At 47.0% G+C, this 27,136-nt stretch overlaps 2 protein-coding genes across 2 annotated transcripts in view; one reads left to right on the top strand and one right to left on the bottom strand.

The window, feature by feature from the left end:
* Positions 1-4,442: 4,442 nt before the first annotated feature.
* On the bottom strand, positions 4,443-6,041 carry CHRM5 (cholinergic receptor muscarinic 5). The gene has a single exon (XM_062204734.1). It carries the CDS (start codon positions 6,039-6,041, stop codon positions 4,443-4,445), a length of 1,599 nt encoding a protein of 532 aa, XP_062060718.1.
* A 13,393-nt stretch (positions 6,042-19,434) lies between these two features.
* The window catches only part of AVEN (apoptosis and caspase activation inhibitor), a 175,404-nt gene continuing 167,702 nt past the window's right edge, over positions 19,435-27,136 (top strand). The window contains exon 1 of the mRNA XM_062204735.1: positions 19,435-19,662. Coding sequence (XP_062060719.1) covers positions 19,435-19,662 — 228 coding nt within the window. The remainder of the gene's footprint in view (positions 19,663-27,136) is intronic.

The raw sequence follows: 27,136 nt of genomic DNA on the forward strand, positions 1-27,136 counted from the left end.
ATGATACTCCTGCCCCAGACAAGACAAGTAAAACAAACCAGACTGAATCTAACGGGACAGCAGAGAGCCCCAAAGTGACAGTGATATTGGAAAGTTGAACAGTGGGTGCTCATGATCAGGCCATCAAGGACAATAAGATTAAATGTGACGTGACAATATTTGCAAGGTGTGATCCTGGATTAGATCCTGGTGTGCCAAAGACATTCTTAGAATGAACATCCTTTGGACAGTTGTTAAAATATGAGTATGGACTATAGTTTACCTAGAATATTGTAGCAATGTCAAATGTCCTAACTTTTGTAGTCTAGTATATAATATAATCTCCCTGTTCTGGAGAAATACATCCTGAGGTATTTAGAGGTAGATGGACATGATGTTTGCAACTTACTCCTGGATGATTGAGAAAAAATGTGTGCGCACACACACGCAGCAACACAAATGTTGCAAAATGTTAACAAATGTGCGATGTAGGTGAAGGATATAGGAGTTATTTGTACTATTGCAGTTTTTCTGTAAATTCAGAATTATTTTTTGAAAAATTTGCTTCTGGATCCGTGGATGTTACTTAATTTCCCTTCTCTCTTCAGTTCTCAACCTGGAGTCCTTACTGAGTGAGAATTAATGAAACCCCATCTTTACTGGTGAGATGTGAGGGAGATGGCAAGTAGTGCCGTTTCCAGTGGAAATGAAATGACTCAGCTGAGGAGGTAATGCAGAGCCTCTCTGTGATAAAGGGCTGTGATCTGAGGTCTGCCCACTGCCCTCATCCTAAAGGGAGAGGAGAACATTTTGTCACAAACCTCTTGTCATCACTATGTAATCATCATTTGGTCCTGGGTGGGGCTGGCATTGTGGTGGAGCAGGTGATGCTGCCACCTGCCATGTGGCATCACTTATGGGCGCTGGTTAGATCCCGGCTGCTCCACTTCTGATGCAGCTCCCTGCTAAAGGCCTGGGAAAGCAACAGAAGATGGCCCAAGTGCTTGGGTCCCTGCCACCCACTTGGGAGGCCTGGATGAAGCTCCTGGCTCCTGGCTTCAGACTGGTCCAAGTGGGCTGTGGTGGCCGTCTGGGGAGTGAACCAACAGATAGAATCCTCTCTCTCCCCCCGCCCCCTTCTCTCTGTAACTCTGACTTTCAAAACAATTAATTAAAAAAAAATATTGCATCTGGGAAACCAAAAGGAAAGGTAGCAAGAGGAACAGGCCTCTGTATTGTGCTCCGGCCCCTCCCTTCTTAACAGCCTGGACCATGCAAATGTACATGGCGAGATCCCCAATTTAGATGGATCAAACAAACTAACCTGAGACCACTTTTTTATTTAAATGCTTTGCCTTGGACCACTGTGTGGTTAATTTCTTTAATATCCAGAATAACGCTAGTACAATACAGAAAAGCAGCCAAGTCCTTATATCCTTGGCTACAATCTAGTATTTACAGTAGACAGCTGGATATTCCAATCTGGAGGATTAGATACAGATTTCACAATTACAAAGAGCCAGCATCAGCATCGTCCTCAAAGGACATTCACCAAGGGAGCAAAGCAGAGGCCAGGAATGGTGACAAAATGCTTTGTTTAACCAAAGATTATACAGAAAACAGATTCCTTGACAAGTCATCAAATTCACAGCCAAGGAGAAACAAATCACAATGTTAGCAACATTACAGTATCCAGTAGGTGAAGAATCAAGCTGTACACAATTTCCCAAAGACAGAGCATGGGAGACTAGGGGCACAGATTGAACTAAGATCTGAAGTTCGTTAGTGCCCCACCCGCTCACCCACCCTGCAGGTCCCTGTAGTTTACAGTTTACAGGATCCGTTCACTCTGAGGATCCCGCTGGAGAGCTTGTTTTGGAAAGTCTAGTTTCTCCTAATAGTGTGGGGTACTTTTGTCTGTGTCAAGGTACGTGGGCCATCTGTGAATCATGCTGCCTTGTAAAGCCAATGATAAAGAAGGCAGCGTAATCCACGTCATTCATTTCACACAAGCTGAACCCAACAGCTGGGTTCTAAGCACCTGCACAGTGAGCCATGTGTGCCCTGTTCTGGTTCTGTGTCCTTTTGTTGGAATGAGCTTGCTCCTCTCTCTCCTGCGAATGGCAAATGCCCAATATGGGCCTTAACTGCTCTTCTCATGGAGGGATTTTCATTTTTGTCAGGAATCAAAGTCTTTAACAAAGAGAATCAACTGTTTATCCAGCGCTGGTGGAGCAGGTTTGCTCAGGAAGCCACACCCTGCTGGTATCAGGTAGGCCTGGGAGCCAATTAATGAATCTCTTCTAAATGCTTGGCAGGTGTCAACCTGCCCTTCAGGAAACTGGGCAGCTACAGTGCTTCTACCACGTCTCATCTCAACATCAAGTCCCTCCTGGGCGGGGGGAGAGGCCCTGGGTGGACCAGCTTTATCCTACCAGAGAATCTGCTACCCTGAAGCCTCCCTGGTGCCTCATGTACGAGGCTGACCATGCTCTGTAGCGTTGGGGTGAGGCTCCGCTACACCCAGGCCCAGACCCAATTCCCAGAATCACTAAGTTAGCTACTTTTCCATTCCCTTGGCAAACGGGGCTGAAACAGAGCTGGGCTACATTAAGGGACATGAAGTCTGGAGCTCGTAAAACACAGCTGCCGGTGTAATCCAGATTAAGTACTGAGCGTCTGTCTGACAGGAGGGCTCCGGCATTAGAATCCTCACCAGGGTGGTACTTTCTTTGTGGATCTTTTCTTGGTTTGGGGCACCATTCAAGAGTTTCAGTTTCTTACACACGGCTTTGTTTTTAGAATTATCAAACAAGCATTTAGATTAAGTTTGTTTATACACACTTAGAGATTTCAATGAATTTTGGTCTTTAATTCTGTTGATGATCTAACGTATGTTAATTTTTTCTTGTACACCACTTTGACCTATACTTCGTTTTTAAACGTGAAGTTTTTGTTGTCAAGGGCCGCAGCCACATTCACTGGACTGGGCTTCTCCTTTTGACTGAATCTGGAGAGGAAAGGGTAGGTAAATCACTTCTAGGCCCTGCTTTGAAAGACCTGTTTTTAAAAAGAAGCCTTTTCTCTTTGTTCCCCACTCCCATTCCCCCCACCCCCATAGCACCTCTGTGTGAATTGGGGATCTGGATCAGGGCTACTGGGGACCTGCAAAAGGTATCAGGTAGTTGAAGTTCGACAGCATGGAGTGAAACTAAATTTGTTTTCCATGGGGTGGGCATTTAGCCTAGTGATTAAGGTGCCCCTGTCCTGTGTTGGAGTACACGGATTTAATCCCCAGCTCCAGCTCCTGACTCCCGCTTCCTGCCAATACAGACCCTGGGAGGCAGCAGAGATGGCTCAAGTCATTGCACTCTTGCCCTCACGGGAGACCTCGACCGAGTTACTGTCTCTCAGCTTTGGTCTGGCCCAGCTCCAGCTGTTGCATCATTTGGTGAGTAATCTAGTAAATGGGAACGGACTCTGTGTATCTGCTTCTGAAATAAATAAGAGTAAAAAAGGTTTGTTTTCCACAGGTTTACCTTGGGAAGAGATTAGAAAGCAAGTCCTCTGAAAGCAGTGTCAGAAAACAGTGATTAAATAGCCTGTGGAAGATCTTTACCCAGTGAAGTCTTGATTTTAAAAAACCAGTTTAAGATTCAAGCATAAACAAATGAGTTCCATGGGTATGAGATGGATTCCACACGATATGTTTAGATGAGAAGGTTCCAGTGGTTAAAACACATTGTGGCAATTTGATCGTCTATTAGCAGACTAGCAGCCCTTCTAACGGACGGCGGGTGATGATGTCCCAGTGACCTTCTAGACCCAGGATTCTGAGAGGAAGGATGGTTCTGTAGGTGTTGGTTTGGTTTCAGTGGGCACCAGGAATCGGCACTGGGGATGAAAGAGCAAGAGCGCCACTCCGATGTAGGGACAAGGTAGTGCACCACAGTACAGACCACACAATAGCTGCATGATTAATACTCATCAGTTTATGAAGACATGGTTTCTTAGAAGCCGGCTGAGTGTGACTGTTGGTGACTGGGGACACTGACACACATTCTCCTGGTTCTCACTGGTACAAGACAACTCAACAGACACGGACGTATTGCACCCTGTCACAGGTTTCCCCAGGGGGAGGGTTCCACGGTTCCCGCTGTTCCCTACAAAGGTCAGATAAAAGCTCCCTAAATCATTGTTCATAGTGACTCAAGTGAAGGGCCACGAGTCTCTCTCTTTATGTGTTGGTGGCAAACCCCAGCGGCATCAGGTGGCCTTGGTCATAGACAAGAATCATTCATTATCGCAACAACTGCTGCAGCAGATCGTGAGATTTTAGAAAAGTCCTCGGGGACTCGGAACAACAGATGACTTTTTTTTTTGTTTAAAATGGGACGTAAGCAGACCAGAACCAGCCTGCCCATCCTCAGAGGAAGTTGACTGTAGTCAGATCTGTTAACTGCTCAGGGTAGCTTGCTGTTCCCCTGCCAGTACAACTTCTCCTCCACCTTTTTCTTTTTCCATCGGCAGAGCAGCAGCATCTTAAAGGTCTTCCTGAAGGTTCTGTTGCAGAGGGCATAGCAGATGGGATTGACAGTGCTATTGACATAGCACAACCAATAGCCCAGGTGCCACAGGGAGACCGGGACACACTTGTCACAGAAGGTGGAAACCAGGACCATGATGTTATAAGGGGTCCACGTGATGATGAAGGCCAGGAGAATGGCACTCAGGGTCTGGGCTGCTTTCCTCTCTTTAACGAGGACCATTCTCTTCCGTTTGGTCATGTGATGGTTGAGGCTGGGGTCAAGGCCCTTTGCTGCAGGGTCCTTGGATACTGGGAGGGAGCAGGGCATGATTTTGACCTTGTGACAGCCGTTGTTGGCCTCCTGGCTCCCGTCAGCTTTCACCACCAATCGGAACTTATAGGCCACACATTTCTGACTCTTGGGTCTGGGAGGAGCAGCTGGAGACGGGAAATATTTTGGGGTGTCATAGTCATTTTGTCCAGCTTGAACTGTTGTGAAAGTTTCCTTGGTCTTTTCAGGACTGGATTCTTCCTGTGGGCTTTCCTTGGCCTGACTCTTGTAGACCGCTTGGAAGACTCGGTCAGTGGAGGACTTGTCCTCATCCTCTGAGGAGGGGTAGCTGCTACAGGTGGTGAGCTGCTCGGGTTTGGCCCAGTCGGCGCTGGGGCCAGTGCCTTGGGATGGCTTCCCGGTGGTAGAGGTGCTCCTGCGGGAGGATGACCAGGAGGCCTGGCTCCGCTCCCTCTGGGCCAGAGTTGGTCGAGGGCAGCGAAAGCAGGATCGCAGCAGAGCCCTGTGAGCTGGCTTTTTCCTCTTGGCCTCGGCCATGGAGTCGGAGCCCTGGAGGTCAGCCAGGTCCTTCGTTCGCTTCTCCGTTTCCCGGTAAATTCGGCAGTAGAGGATCGTCATGACAGAAACAGGGATGTAGAAGGCAGCGATGGCAGTGCCAAAAGTGATGGTAGGCTCGGAGAGGAACTGGATCTGGCACTCGTCTGGGGGTACAGTTCGCTTCCCGACCAAGTATTGCCAGCAGAGGATTGCTGGGGCCCAGAGCAGGAAGGAGATCAGCCAGGCCAAGCCGATCATGATGCCGGCCCTCTTGGGGGTGCGCTTGGCCCGATACGTCAGGGGCCTCGTGATGGAAAAGTAGCGATCAAAGCTGATCACCAGCAAGTTCATGACTGAAGCATTGCTGGCCACATAGTCCAGTGCAAGCCACAGGTCGCAGGCCAGACTCCCCAGCACCCAGCGCCCCATGAGGATGTAGGTAGTGTAGAGGTTCATGGAGAAGACTCCGATGATGAGATCTGCACAGGCTAAGCTGAGCAGGTAGTAGTTGTTAACTGTCTTGAGCTGACTGTTGACTTTGAAGGAGATCATGACCAAGACGTTGCCCACAATGGTGACCAGGCTCACCACAGCTGTCACAGCTGTGATGGTGATGACTTCCCACAGTCTGTGACGTTCCAAAGGCTGGTGATTTACTGGGGTGCTGTTGACGGTGGTCGCATTGTGATAAGATTCCCCTTCCATCCTGCTGCAAGAATTTATAATGGAGTTGAGTTTTAGGTTCTAGAATGTTCTCCTACTTCTTGGTCAGCATCTGGAAGAGAGGGAAACACATTAGCACCACTCATGTCTTTTTCCATCCTTGGCTTACCATGTGTAACAGAGCATTACTCACAGCTACACACATATTCAGAGCAAGGGCTGGAATCTCTAAGGTTTTGATGAGCACTTACAGAATGGTTACCCATACCTGAGGACCCTTCTTGTGCACGAGGCTGCTGCCCTCTAGTGGCAATTGAAAAAAAAGGGTTGGGATGGTGAGAGCAAAGGAAAAAGAAAAAACTGGGTTGCTGGAAGAGCAGAAAAGAGGGGAGAGCCGGGAAGCGAGATTACCTTAGACTGCAATGACTCAGAGAAGAAATTATTTTTTTAAGGTCCTGTTAATAAGGCCCTCGAGACTGCCATGCACTGGCAAAAAAATAAAAAGTGTTATTTACTCTTTAGTTCCAGTCTCAATTATTAAACATTACTGCAGCTATGTTGTGGGTCAATACCACAGATGACCTAACGCCCAAACTCCAGGTACGCACCTGGCTATCATTTGAGGGCTTGAAATTGGTCCCCCGTTGCTGAAGATAATGACCTTCCCTGCATCCTTGGGCCATTGGCAACATCAGAACTGTCTTAGGTTCTCCTTTTTCTAATTATAAAGTAATATGTTCCTTATAAAAGCTCAACCCATGTGAAAATGTAAAACTTATGAAACAGAAGTCTGCTTTTTTTACATCTTGCAGAGGTAATCAATGCCAACAGTTTAGTGTGGATTTTGGCAATTTTTCACCATGCATCTACTAGCAAATATTCAAATACAGTTTTTTAAAAAAATATTTATTTATTTATTTGAAAGGCAAAGTTATAGAAAAGCAGAGGGGGAGAGAGAGAGAGAGCGCGCGCGCAATCTTCCATTTGCTGCTGGATCAGAAATGGAGCAACCAGGACTCAAACCAGCGCCCATATGGGATGCCGGCACTGCAGATGGCAGCTTTACTTGCTATACCACAATGCTGGCCCCAAAATAGTTGTTTTTAAATGGATGCATTTCTAATGTCTATACCCTGCATTTTGTTATTTACTTAGTAAATCGTCATGGATGGTTTATGTATCAATACATTCAGAGCTGTCCTTATTTTAAGGGCTGCACATTATTCCCTTCCATGGTTGTACAATATTTAATAAATTGTTGACAAATTAGAACTTTTAAAACTAAAAGGAGGGGCTAGTATTGTGTAGTGTTCAAAGTCAGTGCTTTCAATGCCAGCATCCCTTATGGGCACCAGTTCAAGTCCTGGCTGTTCTACTTCTTATCCTTATTAATGAGCCTGGGAAAGCAGTGGAGGATGGCCCAAGTACTTGAGCCCTTGCACCCACCTGGGAGACCTGGAAGAGGTACCTGGCTCCTGATTTTGGACTGGTACAGCCCTGGCCATTGCAGCCATTTGGGGAGTGACCCAGGAGATGGAAGATCTCTCTCTCTCTGTGTAACTCTGCCTTCCAAATAAATAAATCTCAAAAAAAAAAAAAAGAAAGAAAGAAAAGAAAAAAGAAACTAAAAGGAAATTTTTCTTTGACAGATTAGGAATCTACGTCCATGATGAAGATTATAATAGATACAAAAGAGTAAATGGTAGAGGCTAGGTCTCCATCCTGAATGTGACTTCCAAGTTCCAAGCCCTCCCTTTCCAGAGGTAACCTCTGTTGTTACTTATCTCTTTCCACAGGTCTATGTGCATACACCATGTATTTGATGACATATGACAGATGTCACTGTAATTGCAAAATTCCAGGTACATGACATGGTGATGGTAATGAAGGAAATTTTTGATGACCCTCAAAGTATACGTGAGGGCAACATCTGATCTGCCTGCTGATCAATCTTAACAGTGATTGATATAGAGGTGATTAATTTGTGAAGGGCTATGGTCTTTCTTGGCTTTGTTTTATATTAAATTCCAACTGTAGGCCGGCGCCGCGGCTCACTAGGCTAATCCTCCGCTGGCACCCTGGGTTCTAGTCCAGGTCGGGGCACCAGATTCTGTCTCGGTTGCCCCTCTTCCAGGCCAGCTCTCTGCTGTGGCCCGGGAGTGCAGTGGAGGATGGCCCAAGTGCTTGGGCCCTGCACCGCATGGGAGACCAGGAGAAGCACCTGGCTCCTGGCTTTGGATCAGTGTGGTGTGCCGGCCGCAGTGCGCTGGCTGCAGCAGCCATTGGAGGGTGAACCAACGGTAAAGGAAGACCTTTTTCTCTGCCTCTCTCTTACTGTCCACTCTGTCAAAAAAAAAAAAATCCAACTGTAATTTTGGATGTTCGAATGTTTTCCTAACATGGAATTCAATAGATATTTTACCAGCAATGTGATTCTCCTAACTCCCTGATCTTGCACCCTTCTCCTTCACATCCCAAATACATACAACTTACCCATGTATCTCCCTGCTATTGGTCCCTCTCCATTCCTGCCGTTACTACACTGGCCCAGTCTCTCTTTCCTTTTACTTGTAACTCTATGGTGTTATCCACATCCTAAAAGCCATCCAATCAAACCCCAAGGGATGCCACATCACTGGGAAGTGGCTCCCTGGCCATCTGGAGGCCTAAAGTTAAGCTGTATCCTACAACACTGGGCAAATGCCACAAAGATCTAAGCTGTGCAGTGCAAGAAAGGGTCACAGAAGCGCCTTTCCTCTTCATTCTTTCTTCCCCAATGAATACATATAGGAAGTCTGTTATGTGGCCTATACTAATGCAGTGGATGCTGTGACATGAGACCTGGTCTCTATCCTTAAGACACTAATTAGGGATATGGACAAATAATGAGTGATCGGTAGCAGGGGACACAACATGCCATAGGGCCCCGACCATGGTGAGGGTGGTCCCAACCGCTGGGTATTAGAGAACCTGAGTCTGGAGGGAATGAGTAGAATGGCCTGGCTGCTTGCTGAATTTTTGAAATCAATTCTGAATTTTGAAAGGATTTATTTTTTCCATTAACATTAGTAGTGAGTAGTTTACGAAAGGGGTCTGGGAATTGGGGAGTGAACATACACTGAGAGTATATGTGTATAACCTGGGTGCTTCTTCCCTCTCATCGGTTTCCTCATTTGAAAAAACCAAGGAGATTGCACTATGGGATTTAAGATAATTGCACTTCTGTGCCTTTATATTTTATATAGTGTGCAGGTTAATTTTATATGTCAGCTTGGTTAGGCTACAGTGTCCAATTGGTCATCTAGGCAAGTGCATCTCATCATAGGCTGCTCAAGCATTTACCCAAGAGTTTGTGAAAAGGAGGAATGCCTGGACACCACCCTAGGCCTGTTAACTCAGAATCCTTGTGACAGAGACTTGGGGCCAATGCCGTGGCTTAACAGGCTAATCCTCCGCCTTGCGGCGCCGGCACACCGGGTTCTAGTCCCAGTTGGGGCACCGGATTCTATCCCGGTTGCCCCTCTTCCAGGCCAGCTCTCTGCTATGGCCCAGGGAGTGCAGTGGAGGATGGCCCAAGTGCTTGGGCCCTGCACCCGCATGGGAGACCAGGAGAAGCACCTGGCTCCTGGCTTTGGATCAGCACGATGCACTGGCCGCAGCGGCCATTGGAGGGTGAACGAACGGCAAAAGGAAGACCTTTCTCTCTCTCTCTCTTTTTTTTTTTTGACAGGCAGAGTGGATAGTGAGAGAGAGAGACAGAGAGAAAGGTCTTCCTTTTTGCCATTGGTTCATCCTCCAATGGCCGCCACAGCCAGCACGCTGCGGCCAGCAGAGAGCTGGCCTGGAAGAGGGGCAACCGGAATAGAATCCAGCACCCCGACCGGGACTAGAACCCAGTGTGCCGGCACCGCAAGGTGGAGAATTAGCCTGTTGAGCCATGGCGCTGGCTTAGGAAGACCTTTCTCTCTGTCTCTCTCACTATCCACTCTGCCTGTCAAAAAAAAAAAAAAAAGAGAGAGAGAGAGAGAGAGAGAGAGAGAGACTTGGGTATCATTTCAGCGCGTCCCAAAGTGCCTCAGGTGATTCTCATGTATAGTCAGTGTGCAAACCCAGTGAGCCTGAGTACCTGCTACTCAATGGATGGCCAGTTCTGGCGTCACCTGGGAGCTCACTGCAAACGAAAACTCCCCAGGAAAGAATAAAGCATTTCTCAAAACTAAATGTGCACAGGAATTACCTGGAGCATCTTATTAAATTACAGAGGAGCAGGGCTTACAATTCTCTATTTCTGAACACACTTGAGTACTCTCAATACTACCAATCCATGACCCATACTTTAAGCTGCAGAGCCCAGGATAACTTCTGAACTTCCTAAAAAAAAGGCAGGGGGGCGGGGGAGATTCACAGCTTACAGAGGTACTGTTGAGTTGGAATTTTCCAATGGAAATGTATGGTAACATTTGGATCCCCCCCTCCCCCTCCCGGCTTCCAAAGTCCAAGATTTTATTTTTAAAGACTTATGTATTTTTTGAAAGGCAGAGTTACAGAGGGAAAGACAGAGACAGAGAAAGAGTGATCTTCCATCCTCTGGTTCATCCAAATGGCTGCAACTGCCAAGGCTGAAATCAGGAGCCTGGAACTCCATTTGAGTCTCCCACATGAGTGCAGGGGCCCAAGGACTTGAATCATCTTCCACTGCTTTCTCAGGTATGTTACCAGGAGCTGGATTGGAAGTGAAGCAGCTGGGACTCAACCTGGCACTCTGATAAGGGATGCTGGTGTCACAGGAAGTGACTTAACCTGCTACATCACAGTCCTGGTCCCCCAAGGTCTGAGTTTTAAAATTTCCCCTCTTTGAAACCAAGAAATCCTTTCCAACTTTGCTTCCATTTATTCTTTTCACGTCTTTTTCTCCCTCATTTTTTCTGAGAATGATTTTTCCCAATTGCTACCTTGCTAGAAGTTAGATCTCTCCATAGACAAAGGCATTTGGGACATGAGATAAGTTCCATGGCTGAAGGACTCCTTTCTTCTTTTTGGATGACAGTTGAATGTGAAAATCGAGTTTCAGGCATTATTGTTTTCCATAATAAACTTCCTGAATCATTAAAAAATTTTTTAGTAAATGATTGTGTTTCTGGAGGGGTAACTCCTATTTTGGGGGTGGGGCTCAGAGGCCATTGAAGAATAAATGTTTATCTGGGGATGGGAATCCTTCTAAACACTTACTTGGTTACTACAGCTTTTTTTAAATTTTATTTTATTTATTTATTTGGGAGGTAGAGCTACAGACAGTGAGAGGGAGAGACAGAAAGGTCTTCCTTCTGTTGGTTCACTCCCCAGATGGCCGCAACGGCCAGAGCTGGGCTGATCCAAAGCCAGGAGCCAGGAGCTTCTTCCGGTTCTTCCACATGGGTTCAGGAGCCCAAGCACATGGGCCATCTACTGCTTTCCTAGGCCATAGCAGAGAGCTGGATTGGAAGAGGAGCAACTGGGACTTGAACCGGTGCCCATATGGGATGCCAGCACCTCAGGCGGAGGATTAACCTACTGCGCCATGGCGCCAGCCCTGGCTACTACAGCTTTAAAAGTTCCCATTTTCACCACTGTTGAGTGTAAGTGAGTGAGTGAGTGAGTATGTGTGTGTTTGTGTGTGTGTGTGTTGCTAGGGCACCAGCACTAGTGGGAAGCAGTAGCCAGCCCAGGTTTATTTTCTCCCACGGAACAGAAGACAAGGAATCCAGCAGTAAAAGTCCCCATGTTCCCAACCTTGACAGATTCTTTGTTGTCAATGAATTACAAAAGACTCAAAACAACATGGAAATTAAAAAAGGGAACATTGTGCTACAGATGCATTCTTCTCCTTGTCAAGTGGCCTTGAGGCCTTCAGAGGCTTTGCATCCCCTGAGCTTAGACCTTGCTTTTCTGAAATAGCTTTTCTCTGTGGAGCTCTGTGCCTGAACCTGTCCTTGCTCCTCTTCACTGTTTCTATAGCAACCCAACAGGCTGCCTAGAGCATCGACAGTCCCGTGGTAGTCCACCATTATCACACCAGCTCACGTTATCAGGAAGAGAACTGCTGAGGTGCTCTTTCCCTTCTTCCTTCTCAAAAACAAGTCAGAAGCAAATAGGCTTAAAACACAGTGGTTACATCAGGTTTCCAATGAAGGACTATGTGAGTAAGGGAGGTTCTGGGGTTGCCTTTTTAATGTTTACTTATTTTTTTAAAAGATTTTATTTATTTGAGAGCTAGAGTTAGAGAAGAGGAAGGGAGAGACAGAGAGAGAGGTCTTCCAACTGCTGCTTCACTCCCCAGATGGTTGCAACAACTGAAGCCAGGAGCCAGGAGCTACTTCTGGGTCTTCCATATGGGTGCAGGGGACCAAGCACTTTGGCCATCTTCCACTGCTTTCTCAGGCCATAGCAGAGCTGGATCAGGAGAGGAGCAGTTGGGACTCGAACTAGTGCCCATGTGGGATGCTGGCACTGCAGGTAGAGGCTTAACCCACTACACTACAGTGCTGGCCCCTACTTATTTTCATCTACTTGAAAGGTAGAGTAACACACAGATAGAGAGAACGAGAGAGAGAGAGAGAGAGAGAGAGAGAGAGAGAGAGAGAGATCTTCCCTCTGCTGGTTTACCCCCAAATGCCTGAAACAGCCAGGGCTGGGCCAGGATGAAGCCAGGAACCTATAACTCATTGGGATCTTTCATGTGGGTGGCAGGGGCCCAAGCACTTGATCTATCATCTGCTGCCTCCCATGATGCATTAGCAGGAAGCTGGATGAGGAGTGGGGTAGCTGGGACTGGAACTGGCACTCAGATACTGGATGTGGGTGTCCCAAGCAGGGCTTAACTAGTGCTACAATGCCCACCCTATGGACTTGCCTTCTTTTGGTCACTAATCTAATCTCTTTTGATTGGCACAGTAGAAATTCTGTCCGAAGATATATGGCAATTAAGAAATGACTTCTCAATGTCTCTGAAGCAAAAAAACCAGGAGCAGCTTACTAATGCTTCTAGAACATACTGTGTTCTTTACTGTATTAGGTGCTGTGAGGCATATAAAGTAGCTGTACACAGGTTAAGCGAATACCTGCAATGCTGGCATCCCATATGGGTGCCGGTTTCAGTCCTAATGGCTCCACTTCCAATTCAGCTCCCTGTAAATGCACCTAGGAAGGCAGCAAAAGATGGCCCAAGTGCTTAGTCCTCTGTGCCCATGAAAGTGACCTGGATGGAGTTCTAGGCTCCTGGCTTCAGCTTGGCCATTGTGGTAATCTGGGGAGTGAACCAGTGGATAGAAGATCTCTCACTCTCTCCTGCTCTCTGTAATTTTGCCTTTTAAATAAAATAAATCTTAAAAAAGAGCTATATAATAGTTATTGAACTGACAATCTTTTACAGTTCTAAGAAAAAAAGGGTGTCAGAATAAAGTTGAGCTTTTAGAACACATTTGTGTGAGAGAGACCTATTACCGAGGACACTAAATGATTGCATTGGTATTGTCCGCAGGCGTAGGGGTTGGCTGAGCAGGGCCGCTTCTGTTGGAGCAGTCTTGTACTGGGTACCCAATACAAGGGGTACTGGGCAAGGATTATAATTTCTGTATGTGTCATGACATGCATGAAAAGGTCTGGTGAAGGCTGCCACAGATAGATTTCTGTGACAATCTGGAAGTCCAAAAGTTTTTGACCATTTCTCAAGTCTTGGCAACAGACTTGAGGGGAAGAATGACAGACGAATGACAGACGGTCTTCATTGTTGAATTCCCGTCACTGAATTCCCATGCATAGCCTGCTGTTCTGGAAGCAAAAATGAGGAGGGAGTGAACAACGGTGTCACATGAGGCTGGTAAGTCGAGGAGGATTAGGATGAAGACATGGCCCCTGGAGTTAGTCAACCGGCAAATCATAGGAACCTCGGCAAGCCATTTTGCTGAAGTGGTGGGCATGAAAGCCTTGGGGAACAGATGAAAGATGAAAGATGAAAGGGAGGGGAAAATTGGATCAGTGCCAGGGATGGCTCTCTTAAGGAACTCTGCTGTTAAAGGGAGTGGACACACTGGATGAGGATGTAGGTCCAAGAGTTTTTTCCTTTCTTCTTTTAAAAATATTTATTTATCTACTTATTTGAAAAGCAGAGCAAGAGAGCGAGAGTGAGAGCGATTGATCGATCTTCCTTCGTTGCCAGTTCATGCCCAGATGGCTGCAATAGCCAGGTATGGGCCAGGCTCAGCTGAAGGGCCAGGCAGAGCTGAAAAGCCGGGAACTCCATCCTAGTCTCCCACATGCGTGGTAGAGGCCCGAGTACTTGGGCCGTCTTCTGCCTTCTCAGGCACATTAGCAAGGAGCTAGATTGTAAGCAGAGCAGCCAAGACATGAACTGGCACACAGATACGGATGCCAGCATCGTAATCAGAAGCTTAACCTGCTGCGTCACAAAGCCGGCTCCCAGGAGGTTTTTGTTGTTTTTTTGATTTGTTTTGTTTTGTTTCTTTTTAAAGAAAGGTAGAAATTCAACACGCTGGATGTTAATACGGAAAACCCAGTGCAGGGTAAAACCTGATGTGCAGGAGAGAGTGAATGCAGTCGGTGGGCAGATGTCCTCAGGCAGCTGAACAGGGAAAGGAGCAGCCGGTGTAGGTCTTGGCCTAAGACTGGAGTAGAGGCCCCTCCACAGTGGAAGGAGAAGCAGAGCACATGGGTACAGGCATGGCAGTGGGGGAAATTCTTTCTGATTCTTCAATTCCTCCTTGACGTGGCCAGCAAAGAAGAGGATGGAAGGAGAGGAGAATTCATCAAGTCACATATTCTGCATTTTAGGTTTTGGCTCCATTTGTTTCCCGGAGTTCTCTCATCCTGACCCCAATCCTTGAAGCCAAAGTACCACAATGACCTGGAAGGCTGTCTACTCCCCCTTATCTCTGCCAGCACCCAGGCTGTGGATTCTGGGCTCAAGGAATAGCTTGTGCCAACGGCTCTCTCCCTGAGGCCTGTGAGAGCCTTCAACAGCAGACGCAAACCAAGTCGGTAGTAAATAAAAGACATCAGTGCATTCCAGTTTGTATTGTTCATGGAGTCAGCATCTGCCTGTCTAGGCAGAGAGGAATCGGGCAGATGTATCTGTCACACAACACAAGAAGACAGTGCATTGTTTTTTCCAGTGTTATCATTTACTTTTCATCAAACACTGAAAACCTGGATCTGTTGTCTTACACTTGGAATTATGTGTTTTTCTTGTGTTAGTCGAAGCCTCAAATGCTACACTGAGACAGTGTTGTGAAACTTGAACATGCCTCAGAATCACTTGGTAGGTTTAGTTTTTCAAATTTTCTTTGAGGGGCCTGTGGCGTAGTTGAGTAAGCCACCGCCTGCAGTGCCAGCATTTCAGATGGGGCGCGGTGAACCAGCAGATGGAAGGCTTTCTCTCTGCCTCTGCCTCTCTCCCCCTCCATAACTCTGCCTTTCAAATAAGTCAATAAATATTAAAAAAAAATTTGAAAGGCAACAGATCTCCTTTCTGCTGGTTTATTCCCCAAAATACCCACAATGGCCAGGACTGAACCAGGCTGAAGCTAGGAGCTGGAACTCCATCTGAGACTCCCCCCTGGGTGGCAGAGACCAGGTATTCGGTCCATCACTGCTGTCTCCAAGGGTGCTTATTGGTAGCAGAGTAGCAGGGACTTGGACCATATACTCCTGTATGAAAAGCAGATGCCCCAAGAAGCATTTTTTTAAAAAGATTTATTTATTTATTTTGAAAGACTTACGGGGTGGGGGCGGATGATTTTCCATTTGTTGGTTCACTCCCCAGATAGCTGCAATGGCCAGCACTGGGGCCAGGCCAAAGCCAGGAGCCAAGAGCCAGGAGCTCCATTTGGGTCTCCATGTAGGTGCCAGAGACCCAAGTACTTGGGCCACCCTCTGCTGATTTTCCCAGGCCACTAGCAAGTGGCTGGATTGGAAGTACAGCAGCTGGGACAGGAACTTGGGCCCTTATTGGGATGCCATTGTTTCAAGCTGTGGCCTCATCCGCTATGCCACTATGCTGGGGGCCCCCAAGCAGCATCTTAACAGCTGGACCAACTCCCACCCTACATGGACCTCATCCCAAGTTTTTGAGTCTGGAATGAGGCCCAAGAATTTGCATTTCTAACAAGTTTTCAGGCTTTGCTATGTTGCTGGTTCATGTTTTGAGAATCACTACCTTAAAGAACTGACTTACTTTAAAAAAAAAAAAAGGCCATATTTATAAAAAATATGCAAAATGTGCAGTTTACTTTCCTCCACTACCTATGTAATTCAGCACTTTGTTTTTGATACCTCATGAATTCTCATGAATCCTACCAAGGGGAAAATGGAATTTTTTATTCATGCAATGGCATATGTTTAAAATCAGGACTTTCAAGTAAAAGTGATACTGGAAAATGCTCCTTCCCTTTGTTATTTATGAAATCAGTGCAGGAGGCGCTTGGGTGGCCTTTTCATTCTCAATGACAGACAGTTTTCCCAAATGGATCAGAACGTCAGCTGGTGGCCTCCTGTAGCATTAGTAGGGGCTTTAGAATTTTCTGTATCCTAAACACTTGTGGTTGAACTGAAAGAAAAACCTTGAATGTACAGAGGGTCGGGTTGTTCCTGGACGTCGGATGTCAACCACAACACAGACACATGGACATGAGTTCTGCAACTGCGTTGTCCTGGTACGAATCCCAGATCTCTCCCTTATTAGGCTATGCAAATTAGCTTCTTTAAGTCTCCATTTTCATAAGTGTAAAACAGAAATAGTAATAGCATTTAAAAAATTTGCCATCTTAATCACTTTAAAATGTTTATTTCCAAAGGCAGGTTGGTGGGGGGAGAGCACGAGAGCAGCCGATCCATCTTCCCACCCAGGGGTTCACTCCCCAAATGCCTGCCATAGCCAGGGTTGGGCCAAGCCAAAGTCAGCCCTGTGTTCCCTCCCTTAAATCATGGTGTAATTAACTACCTGGTCACTCGAGCAAGAAACCTGGACAGCACCCCTGATTTCTCAGTCCCTGACCTCATTTACAATTGGACACAACATCCCAATTCTCTTGTCTCCTCCCTGTCCCATTTCACTTTCCTGGCTTTCAATCAGATCTTTAATCACTTGTGGCCTAGCCTGTCCCAGTGGATTTGTAACGGCTCTGCCTGGAATTCTGATTCTCCTCCCTGGATTTTCTGAGAGTGCAGTGGTTAAGAGTGTAGATCTTGGGCCGGCGCCGTGGCTTAACAGGCTAACCCTCTGCCTTGCAGCGCCGGCACACCGGGTTCTAGTCCCAGTTGGGGCGCCGGATTCTATCCCGGTTGCCCCTCTTCCACGCCAGCTCTCTGCTTTTGCCCGGGAAGGCAGTGGAGGATGGCCCAAGTGCTTGGGCCCTGCACCTGCATGGGAGACCAGGAAAAACACCTGGCTCCTGGCTTCGGATCAGTGCGATGTGCCGGCTGCAGCGGCCATTGGAGGGTGAACCAACGGCAAAAAGGAAGACCTTTCTCTCTGTCTCTCTCTCTCACTATCCACTCTGCCTGTCAAAAAAAAAAATAAATAAATAAATAAATAAAAATTAAAAAAAAAAAAAAGAGTGTAGATTTTGAAGCTGGGCCACCCAGGGTTTGTATCATCCCATTACTATTGTAAGGTGTCCGGCGCATAACAAATCTTCCCAGGCAGATGAATAAATTAATTCACAGGGTTTTATTGGGGTTCCGCTCCCGGGCAAGGTTCCATGGCCCCAACAGAGCAACAGAGCAGGGGCCAGGGAAGTCACGCGTCCCAAAGCTACCAACTATCTGTGTGACTGGGTTGCAGAAGTGAATTAACACCTGTTTTAGGTCCCTGACCTACAAGTATAAAGTAAGGATAGCACCAGTTTACCTAATAGGGACTTCTGTGAAGTCCAGTGTAATGATATAAAGAATGGGGTTTGGTGCATAGCAATGACTCCAAAATTAGTATTATTATTTTATTTTACTGCAAGGCAGAACTAGAGAGGGGGAGACACACAGATAAGTCTTCCACTTGCTAGTTCACTTCCTAAATGCCCACAATGGCCAGGACTGGGCCAGGCCAAAGCAGGAGCCAGCAGCTTCTTCCATGTCTCCCTAGTGGGTGCAGGGGCCCAAACACTTGGGCTAGCTTCCTCTGCTTCCCCAGGTGCTTGAGGAGGGAGCTGGACTGGAATCTGAGCAGCAGAGGCTTAACCTGCTGTACAATGCCAGCTCCAAGTGGTGTCAAGGTATTTTTCTGCCAGCTGAAAACCCTTCAGTGCCTCTTTCTGCCTGGAAACCTCACCCACTCTTACCAGCCCTACAGACTCCGGTTCAACCACCAGGCTTCAGCTCAGTCTATTTCTTAGGAAGTTTCAGGCGACACAAGTAAGCAGTTTGCTTCTTCTTCGGGCCTTAACCTTGAACTCCTCACTGTATTCAAACACTGCACTCATCTGTTTACAGGGGTTATCTTCCTGTGGTCAGTGAACTGCTGTGGGCAGGGAAATTTTTATTTATTTATTTTATTGTAGGACATAGCAATGTGCCTGACTCAGAATAGGCAGTTAAAAGCAATGAACAGTGTTAACTGTATGGATACAGGAAAAGGATGGGAAAGGAAGAAAACCCTTGTTTGGCTGGGCTGTTCTAGCCCTTGCTTTTAGTATTTGCAAGGACTCTGGTGCCTCTGTGTGACCAACTCTTCCTCCCCCAGTCTTCTTTGGTTAGAAGATTGGTGCTGGAGTGAGACTGCCAGTTCCACCGTTAACTGGCTCTCTCACTGCAGGCAAGGTGTTAAACGTTTCTAGTTAATTCAGCTGCAAAATGAGGACGCTGGCATCGGTCCACAGGGCTGTAAAAAGAACCAAATCCTGACGCGGCTCCAGCTTCAGCTGTTCTAAACTGCCGCGAGTCCTCTCCGGGCCCCCGCGGCCGCTCCTAGCCGCCTCCTAGCCTTGCACCAAGATGCAGCCCACCGGAGACCCCCTTCCTTCCGCCGAAGCAAAGGAAACTGGCTCACCGGACAGCTCAGCACCCAGTCTCAGCTCCTGGGGAGCCTCTGTTTCTGCGAACAGTGTTTATTATTTTTACAAAAATGAGTTCACGTCCTACAACCATTTAATGCCTTTCTTCTCAGTAGTCCTTCTCCCCTCCCCGCCGCGGTGTCTCGAGCCACCCCACGCGCCCCGTCCCCCACTCGCAGGGCAGCCTCCCGGTCCGGCTCCGGCCTCGGCAGCCAGGACCGCGGGCCGCCCCGCCCCCGCCGGCTCCCATCGCCGGCCCCGCACCCTGCGCCCCGCACCCGCCGCCGCCGGGGCCTGAGGCGCGCGGCTCCTCCGTGCGGCCCGCTTCCGGTGGCGCGAGGCCGTCTCCGCCGCGGCCCGGCTCCCGCGCGCGCAGCACCGCCGGCGGCGGCCCGATGCAGGCGGAGCGAGGGCAGCGAGGAGGTCGCGGCGGCCGCGGCAGGCGGCCCGGCGGGGACCGCGACCGCGAGCGGCCCGGCTCCGCGGCGGCGGGGGCGAGAGGCGACGGGGGCGGCCGCCGGGGCCGCGGCCGGGGCTCCCGCGGCAGCCGTGGAGGCCGAGGAGGAGCCCCGCGAGGCGGCCGCCGGGAGCCGGCAGGCCGGGGCGCCGGCCCCAGCGCGCCGGTAAGCAGCGGCGGCCGGTGGGGCCGGGGCGGCGGGGCGGGGGCCGCGCGGACGTGCGGGCGGGCGGGCGCGGGGCGGCGGCGACGGCGCCTGCGCGGCGCGGGCGCGCCCGGTGTGCGCGTGGCGTCCCGAGCTGCCCGCTCCGGGGCGGGCGGCGGAGCTTCGCGGGGTCTCCCCGGAGCGGCCCGGGGTCCGCGAGCCGCGTGGTCCTGGGGCCGGCCGGGCCGGGCAGGGTGCGGCCCTGCCTGCGGGGGCCTAGAGCCCAGGTCGTCCTTTATTGGGGGGGGGGGGGCGGGGGTGTCTGTTTTTGTGCAATGCCCGGCATACTGTAGGCGCCTAATGAGAGTCTGGATGGAAAGTCCTGCGGACAGGATCTTCCGTATTTAGGGGCGGAATCAGATGTACGATTGATTGATTGATTGATGTGGTTCTCTTTTTTATGGCACAGTTCTCTTTTATGCAAGTCAGGTGTCACTGGCCTTTGCCATTTGAATTTAAATGTTCTGCAGCCAGATCTGAGTTTAAATACCAACATGATACATCCTAGTCACATGTTCATAAAAATTTCTCAGAAATTGGAGCAGAGGATGATGCATGCGACACTCTGACCCTACTTATATCCCAGATAAAGCAGTTAGATCTTTTCAGGAGCTGTTCTGTCATTTTAACATCTGCAGTGCAGTACTGTGTATTTTCTGTTCTTGATCTGCATAGATGAAAACAGTTCTTTTGATTGTGGCAGAATTTCCTATTGCTAAAATTTGTAGTATCCCAAAGGCATAGTACATAAATATCTCTAAAGATGGTATTATATGGAGAAACATAGAGTTGGGAAAATTGTAAAACATTCAAACATGTAAATCTTAATATTTAAATTTGATCTTGTTAGGATTGAGGTAGGTAACAAGCAAAGCTTGAGTGAGGTAGCAGGAAAGGTTTAGTGTCAGGTTACTTGACAGTTTGTGGAAGGAAATGAGTTAATACCATCCCAGTACCCACTGTATATCACATTTTGTCCTTATAGCAAGCAAATGTATACACACACACACACACACGCATACAAAATTCTTACTTTTCACAGGTTAACTAATTTGCTGAAGTCTTCACAGCTAGTGCCAGAGCTGGGACTTAAACCATGCTACCCTGAATCCACACTTACATTTTTGAGACCCAGGCTCGATTTTACTGAAAACAAAGAGGGCACTCCTTGGCTGCAGGCTCATGCTTTAATAGTAAACGTGGCAATGGTATTGTTGGCACCCACTGCAGTGTCTGGCCACCGCCTCTTAGGAGTATCTTTAACTTGTTTGCATTTAGCAAGGGAAGTGGCTTCTGTCTTGTTCATCTGTTGATCTAAAATGAGTGGAATGATGATATGTTGTTGAGAGAATAGTAGGACTTTCGATTTATACTAGTAGTAAAAACCAGTCTATTAAAGTTGTAGGCTTTTATCCTTTTGTTGGGATGATCTTAAAAATTCCACCTTACATTTTCTTGTGTGTTTTCTTACTTTCGTGATGAGGTGTGTTAGCTCGTGTAAATGCTCAGCACAGCGCTGCACATGAGTGGACGCTGTAGCCGCCACCACCACCTCTGTGTTGTCCTGTTCAGTCACACCTGGATAAGGGGGGTGCGGGCAGATTCTGCCTTCATTTTGGTTTGGGTTGGTGACCTCCAAGGTTCCTTGTACTTCCCAGAGTCTGAAGTACTGTTCACGCTTTGTCTTGCTAGGGATACCATTCTTGGTGCCAAAAGATTAAGCGGGACAAGATTGATTAATCTTCCTGAGGTCTCCTGGTTCTCATACCCCATGGTGTACGTGCACCAGATGATTGAAATGATCAGGAGAAGAACGTCACAGTGGGTTCTAGCCGTGTCATGGCCAGTTGTCTACCTGCAGAATTCATAAGGTTCACCCCCCCCCCCCACTTCCTACTTTGGGCCACTACATATAGGTCGAAAAAACGGAACAAACTGCTAGCTAAGGAATACTCTTAGTTGAGAGCTACCTGGAGTACATCTGTTAGTCTGCTGTTCTTAAATCATTCCTTCTGCAAATGGTTTGAGGCCTAAGCTCACTTATTTTGGGTAAGCTGATTGCCTAAACTGCATACCCACTTCTAGTTAGCATGAAGTTATACTTGACATGATCATCTCTTTAAGAAAACACATACAAATATTAGAATTCTCTTAGTGCTCAATTTTTTGATGAGCAGTTAACAGAGGACGTCAATATTGGCAGAGTTTTCCTGTTTTCTTTGCAATAGCAATGATAGGAAATCAAATTAGTTGAGTATTTAGTATGGGATGGGGAAACTGAGACAGTGAAATAAGTCCCAGTTAGGAGAGGTTAAATAACATTTTAAAAAAATTTATTTGAAAGGCAGAGAGAGAGAGAGAGAGGTCTTCCATCCACTCGTTCACTCCCCAAATGGCCACAGTGACCAGGCCTGGGCCAGGCTGATGCAGGATCCAGGGGCTTCGTCTGGGTCCTCCATGTGTGTGTAGGGCCCAAGGACTTGGGCCTTCTTCCATTGCTTTCCCAGGCGCATTAGCATGGAGCTGGATTGGGAGTGGAGCAGCGGGGACTCAAGTGGTGCCCATTGGGAGGCCAGCGAGGGCAGGCAGTGGCTTTGCTGGCTGTGCCACAGTGCCAGGCCCCGGTTAAATGGACCACTTTCACGCGTCTGGTACGCTCAGACAGTTTGACTGCAGAGCCTGTTCTTTGGGTCACTCCAGGGAACTAGCCTGCTGTGACTTTCAAATCTGAAAGCGGATGTGTGATCCCTTCACATACCTTTCTCTCTCTTGCTGTTTTTTTTTTTTTTTTTTGTTCCTGATGTATCAATGGGATTATGAGGCTTCAGGGTAATCCTGTTAGCACATTCAGTTATTGCAGATGTTAGCAGAACTTTGCTTTCTTGCTCCAGGTTAAATGGCAGATGCTAATACTTATTTTTTCTTTTTTCCCTTTGATATTCATTTTTAAATTCCTCATCTAATAAAAGGACATCTTCTTTTAGCTGCACCAAGGAAAGTAGAACGGGGGAGGGCATTTTTTTTCCAGACTGAATTTTTATAAACAATAATGTAAATTCCTTGCCTCAGTAATAATTTATGTTAGATGCATTTATCATTATCATTTCAATTAGTAAAAAGGCAATCTCTGGCTTTGAGTTTAGTGAACCTGGAAGAAGCAGCGATGTCAAATCAGCGTCCCCAGCAGACTCTAAGGCCCTCGTGCTTCCCTTGTTGCTGAAAGGAAACATGTGCATCACGTCAGCCAGCTGCAAATGGGCATCTGTTAAAATGCCAACTCGGGGGTGGGGGTGGGGGGGTGCCGGCTCTGCGGCGCAGTGGGTTGATCCTCCGCCTGCGGCGCAGGCATCCCATATGGGTGCCAGTTCTAGTCCCGGCTGCTCTTCTTCTGATCCAGCTCTCTGCTGTGGCCTGGGAACTCAGTGGAGGATGGCCCAAGTGCTTGGGCCCTGCACCCGCATGGGAGACCAGGAGGAAGCACCTGGCTCCTGGCGCAGCTCCAGCCGTTGCGGCCATTTGGGGAGTGAACCAACGAAAGGAAGACCTTTCTCTCTGTTTCTCCCTCTCACTGTCTGTGACTCTGCCTCTCAAATAAATAAATAAAATCTTAAAAAAAACCACACTAGACATTTAAAAAAACTGCAGGCTGAAGTTCAGTTCTCTTCAACATCTTGTTAAAATGGAAGTCTCTCTGTTCAATAATACAGCAAAGTACGATTATAGAATGTTGCATCAAATTCATATTAAGTCACTAAAACAAAGACATCAACCAGCTGGCTACTGAGTATGGTTAATTAAATATTACTCCTTGTACAAGAAAACTTGAAAGCAGTCAAATCGTAGTTGGTATTAGAAGAGAATGTAAAGTTATGCTAACTTTGACAACGGCAACCAGGCCACCAAGGCAAAAGCAAGAGATCAAGCAGACAGAGTGCCTGTCTCCTGGCTTCGGATCGGTGCAGCTCTGGCCATTGCGGCCATTTGGGGAGAGAACCAGCGGAGGGAAGACCTTTCTCTCTGGCTTTCCCTCTCACTGTAACTCTAACTCTCAAATAAAATAAAATAAAATCTTTAAAAAAATAAAATGCAAACTTGGGGCTGGAGTTGTGACGTAGCAGGTAAAACCACTGCCTGTGGAGCCAGCATCCTATGTGGGCATGGGTTCAAGTTCTGGCTGCTCCATTTCCAATCCAGCTCCCTGCTAATGGCCTGGGAAAGCAGCGGAAGATCTCCCAAGTGTTTGGGGCCCCGCCACCCACGTGGGAGACCCCGAAGTCATTCTTGGCTCTTGGCTTTGGCCTGACACAGTGTTGGCTGTTGCAGCCATCTGGAGAGCAAACCAGCAGGTGGAAGCCTCTTTCCCTCTCTCTAACTCTGACTTTCAAATAAATAAATAAATCTTAAAAAACTCAAACTCAAATAACAGCCTCTAGGTTATATTTTCCCATTTTCCAGGAAGCCTGAAGCAAATTTGGCCAGAAACTATAAACATGTGTAAGTGTCCCAGCAGAAGATTATTTGAAGATTAGCTCCTGGTAATCTGTGGAATTTGCCTTCTCTCCTATTGCTGCAAACCACCGTGCAAACGCTGCACATTTTGGCACCTGCATTCTTAGCATGCACTGTTTTGAGGTGTGCTTTTCCTCACTGATCATTGCACTTACATATTCCCATTGTCAACACAGACAACTGATTCTCCAGTTTTTTGCTTGTATTTTGCCCAGAACAATTTTGAGAGACCATGTGTGATGGCCATTAAAATTTATATTTAACATTTTGAAATCTATGGTTCAGAGTTTCAAAATATAAAATGTCCAGTATATTGTATATGTTGACATTCTATTGCAATGCTAGTTTTATAAATGGTGGATTCTAAAAACTATAGTGGTTGGTAATTGCCTTTATCCATTTATTCGCATTAGTATTCTTTAGTGAGATTTTCATGGTCCTTCTTTTTATCTTGTATTTTACTTCCATGTCTCCCACAGAACTTTATCCAATATATTTTATACTTGAACATCTTTTAGTGGTCAGCCTTCTGTGCTCCCCTGTGATAAATTTAGACAAACAATGTCTTGTGGGGCTGGTGGTATGGCACAGTGGCTTAAGGTGCCATTTGTGTCATCAACATTCCTGCTACTGTGCCTGGGAAGGCAGTGGAAGGTGGCTCAAGTCCTTGGATCCCTGCCGCCCACGTGGGAGACCTGGATGGAGTTCCTGGCTCCGGGCTTTGGCCTGGTACAGTCCTGATTCTCTTGGTCATTTGGGGACGCAAGGACAGAAGATCTCTCTTTTTTTGTCTCTCCCTCTCTATCACTCTTTCAAATAAAGATAAATATTTTAAAAAATGTCTTATGTTAAGGCTTGGGCAAAATTTTTCTTTTAGTTTGAATTAAGATTGTATTGATTATATGCAATTTGTTTTGACTTGTAATTCTTAGACGTAGAGGTGATATTTTATTATAAAGCATCTCATTTTCTCTAATGAGTTTAGGTATCCATGGATGAATACTACTTATTGCCTGAATAAAATGTGATTCAGTGTCAGTTCTCCCAGTTTTTGATTTTACAGATGTAAGCACTAAGAAACGTTGTTCACACGCATAGGTAGATGGCAGTGTTGGAGTTTTGTTATATAAATGTCATTCAGTTCTTTGAATATCTTTCTAGTTATATGGTAAACTCATTATTAACATGTAAAACGATCATTCAACTGATAGCTGGATTAGATTCCCTTTTGATTTTGTTGAAAGCTGAGAATTGGAAACTACTTGATTGGTAAAAGGACTGGCTTGGTTGTTACTTTTTTTTTTTTTTTTTTTACTTTGAGGGGCCATGTACCATTTGGAGAATACAGATTCCAACTTTTGCTGTTTCTCAAAGATTTATTTGAAAGAGAGACAGAGAGACAGGCAAAGAAAGAGATTGATCTTGCATCCACTGGTTCACTCCCCAAATGGCTGCAGTGGCCAGGGCTGGACCAGGTTGCAGCCGGAAGCCAGGAGCTTCTTCCAGGTCTCCCACACTGGTAGTAGGGGCCAAGGTGCCTGGACCATCATCTGTTGCTTTCTCAGACACATTAGCAGGGAGCTGGATTGAAAGGCGAGTAACCAGGTCTCTAACTGCTACTTAAATGGGATGATGGCATAAAGGTGATGGCTTAACTTCCTGTGCCACAACGTCATCCTAATTTTTAAAAAAAGTTTATTTATTTTAAAGGCATAATGACAAAGAGAAGTGGATAGAGATCTTGCACCTGTTAGTTCACTCCCCAAATTCCTGCAACAGCTGGGTCTAGGCCAGGCCAAAGCCGGGAGCCAGGAACTCCATTTGGGTCTTCCACATGGGTGGCAGGGACCCAAGTACTTGGGCCATCATGTGCTGCCTCTCAGGCACATTAGCAGGGAGCTGGGTAGAAATGGAGTTGGGACTCCATCCTAGGCACCGTAGTATAGATGTGGGCATCTCAAGTGGTAGCTTAACCTGTATGTGACAGTGTCCACCCCTTTTTGCCATTCTTAATAGTACTACAGTCTTTATTTGCAATTGTTGCTAAGGTTAAAAATCCTAGCTTGTAATTCCATACCCACAGTCTTTCCTGAAAGACTAAAACTAAGCCACTGTTACTTTTTCCCCAGAATAATAGTGATTGTTTTCCACAGTACTGGACAGGGCACCTCTAGAGAGGTTTTGCAGGTCATTTGATCCTAACCATACCATGGCATTTCTTACTGGCCCTTTTTTCTAGAACGTCAGTGGTTGTGAAGGTGTTTTCTATTCAGATGTCCTCGTGCAGTCTGAAATTTCAAAGGGATGGGGCAGGTGTTCGGTGTACCGGTTAAGCTGCTGCTTAGGATGTCAGCATCCTAGAGTTCCTGGGTGCAAGTCCTAGCTCTCTTCCCGATTCTAGATTCCTGCTAGTGTGCACTCTCGGAGCTAGCAGGTGATGGCTCAAGTAGTTGGATCCCTGCCACTCACATGGGGGGTCTGGATTGAGTATTTGGTTCCTAGCTTCAGTCTGGCCTAGCCGTGGGTGTTATAGGGCATTGAGGGGAGTAAACCCTGAATGGGAGATATCTCTGTCTTTGCTTTTCAAAAAAAAAAAAAAAAAAAAAGCAAAGGGAGAAATAAAGCCAAGTTATTTCTCTCTTCTAGAAGCTGCTGATTAACTTACGAGGATACTGGATTAATTATCTTTTGAAATTTCATTTTCTTTTGTCTCTCTCTCTTACTCTTTGTGTGTGTGTGTGTGTTGAGGTGCTAAGAGTAAATGCTTTTTTTTTTTTTTTTTTTTGAGGAAGTAACAGCTTTGTTGGTCTAGAAATTTTCTTTGATGGTGCCATGAGGCAGTGCATGGAGAATTGTTAAGGATAATACTTCACTTTGGGTGCTTTTGTCAAAGGATGTTGGAAAGAAACAAGTTGATGTGTGTATT

Source organism: Lepus europaeus, chromosome 11 (assembly GCF_033115175.1).
Source record: "Lepus europaeus isolate LE1 chromosome 11, mLepTim1.pri, whole genome shotgun sequence".
NCBI classification, from domain to species: Eukaryota; Metazoa; Chordata; class Mammalia; order Lagomorpha; family Leporidae; genus Lepus; species Lepus europaeus.

Bases quoted from the DNA above. Each gene is read 5' to 3' on its own strand.
- CHRM5 (XM_062204734.1), bottom strand. From the start codon at position 6,041: ATGGAAGGGGAATCTTATCACAATGCGACCACCGTCAACAGCACCCCA.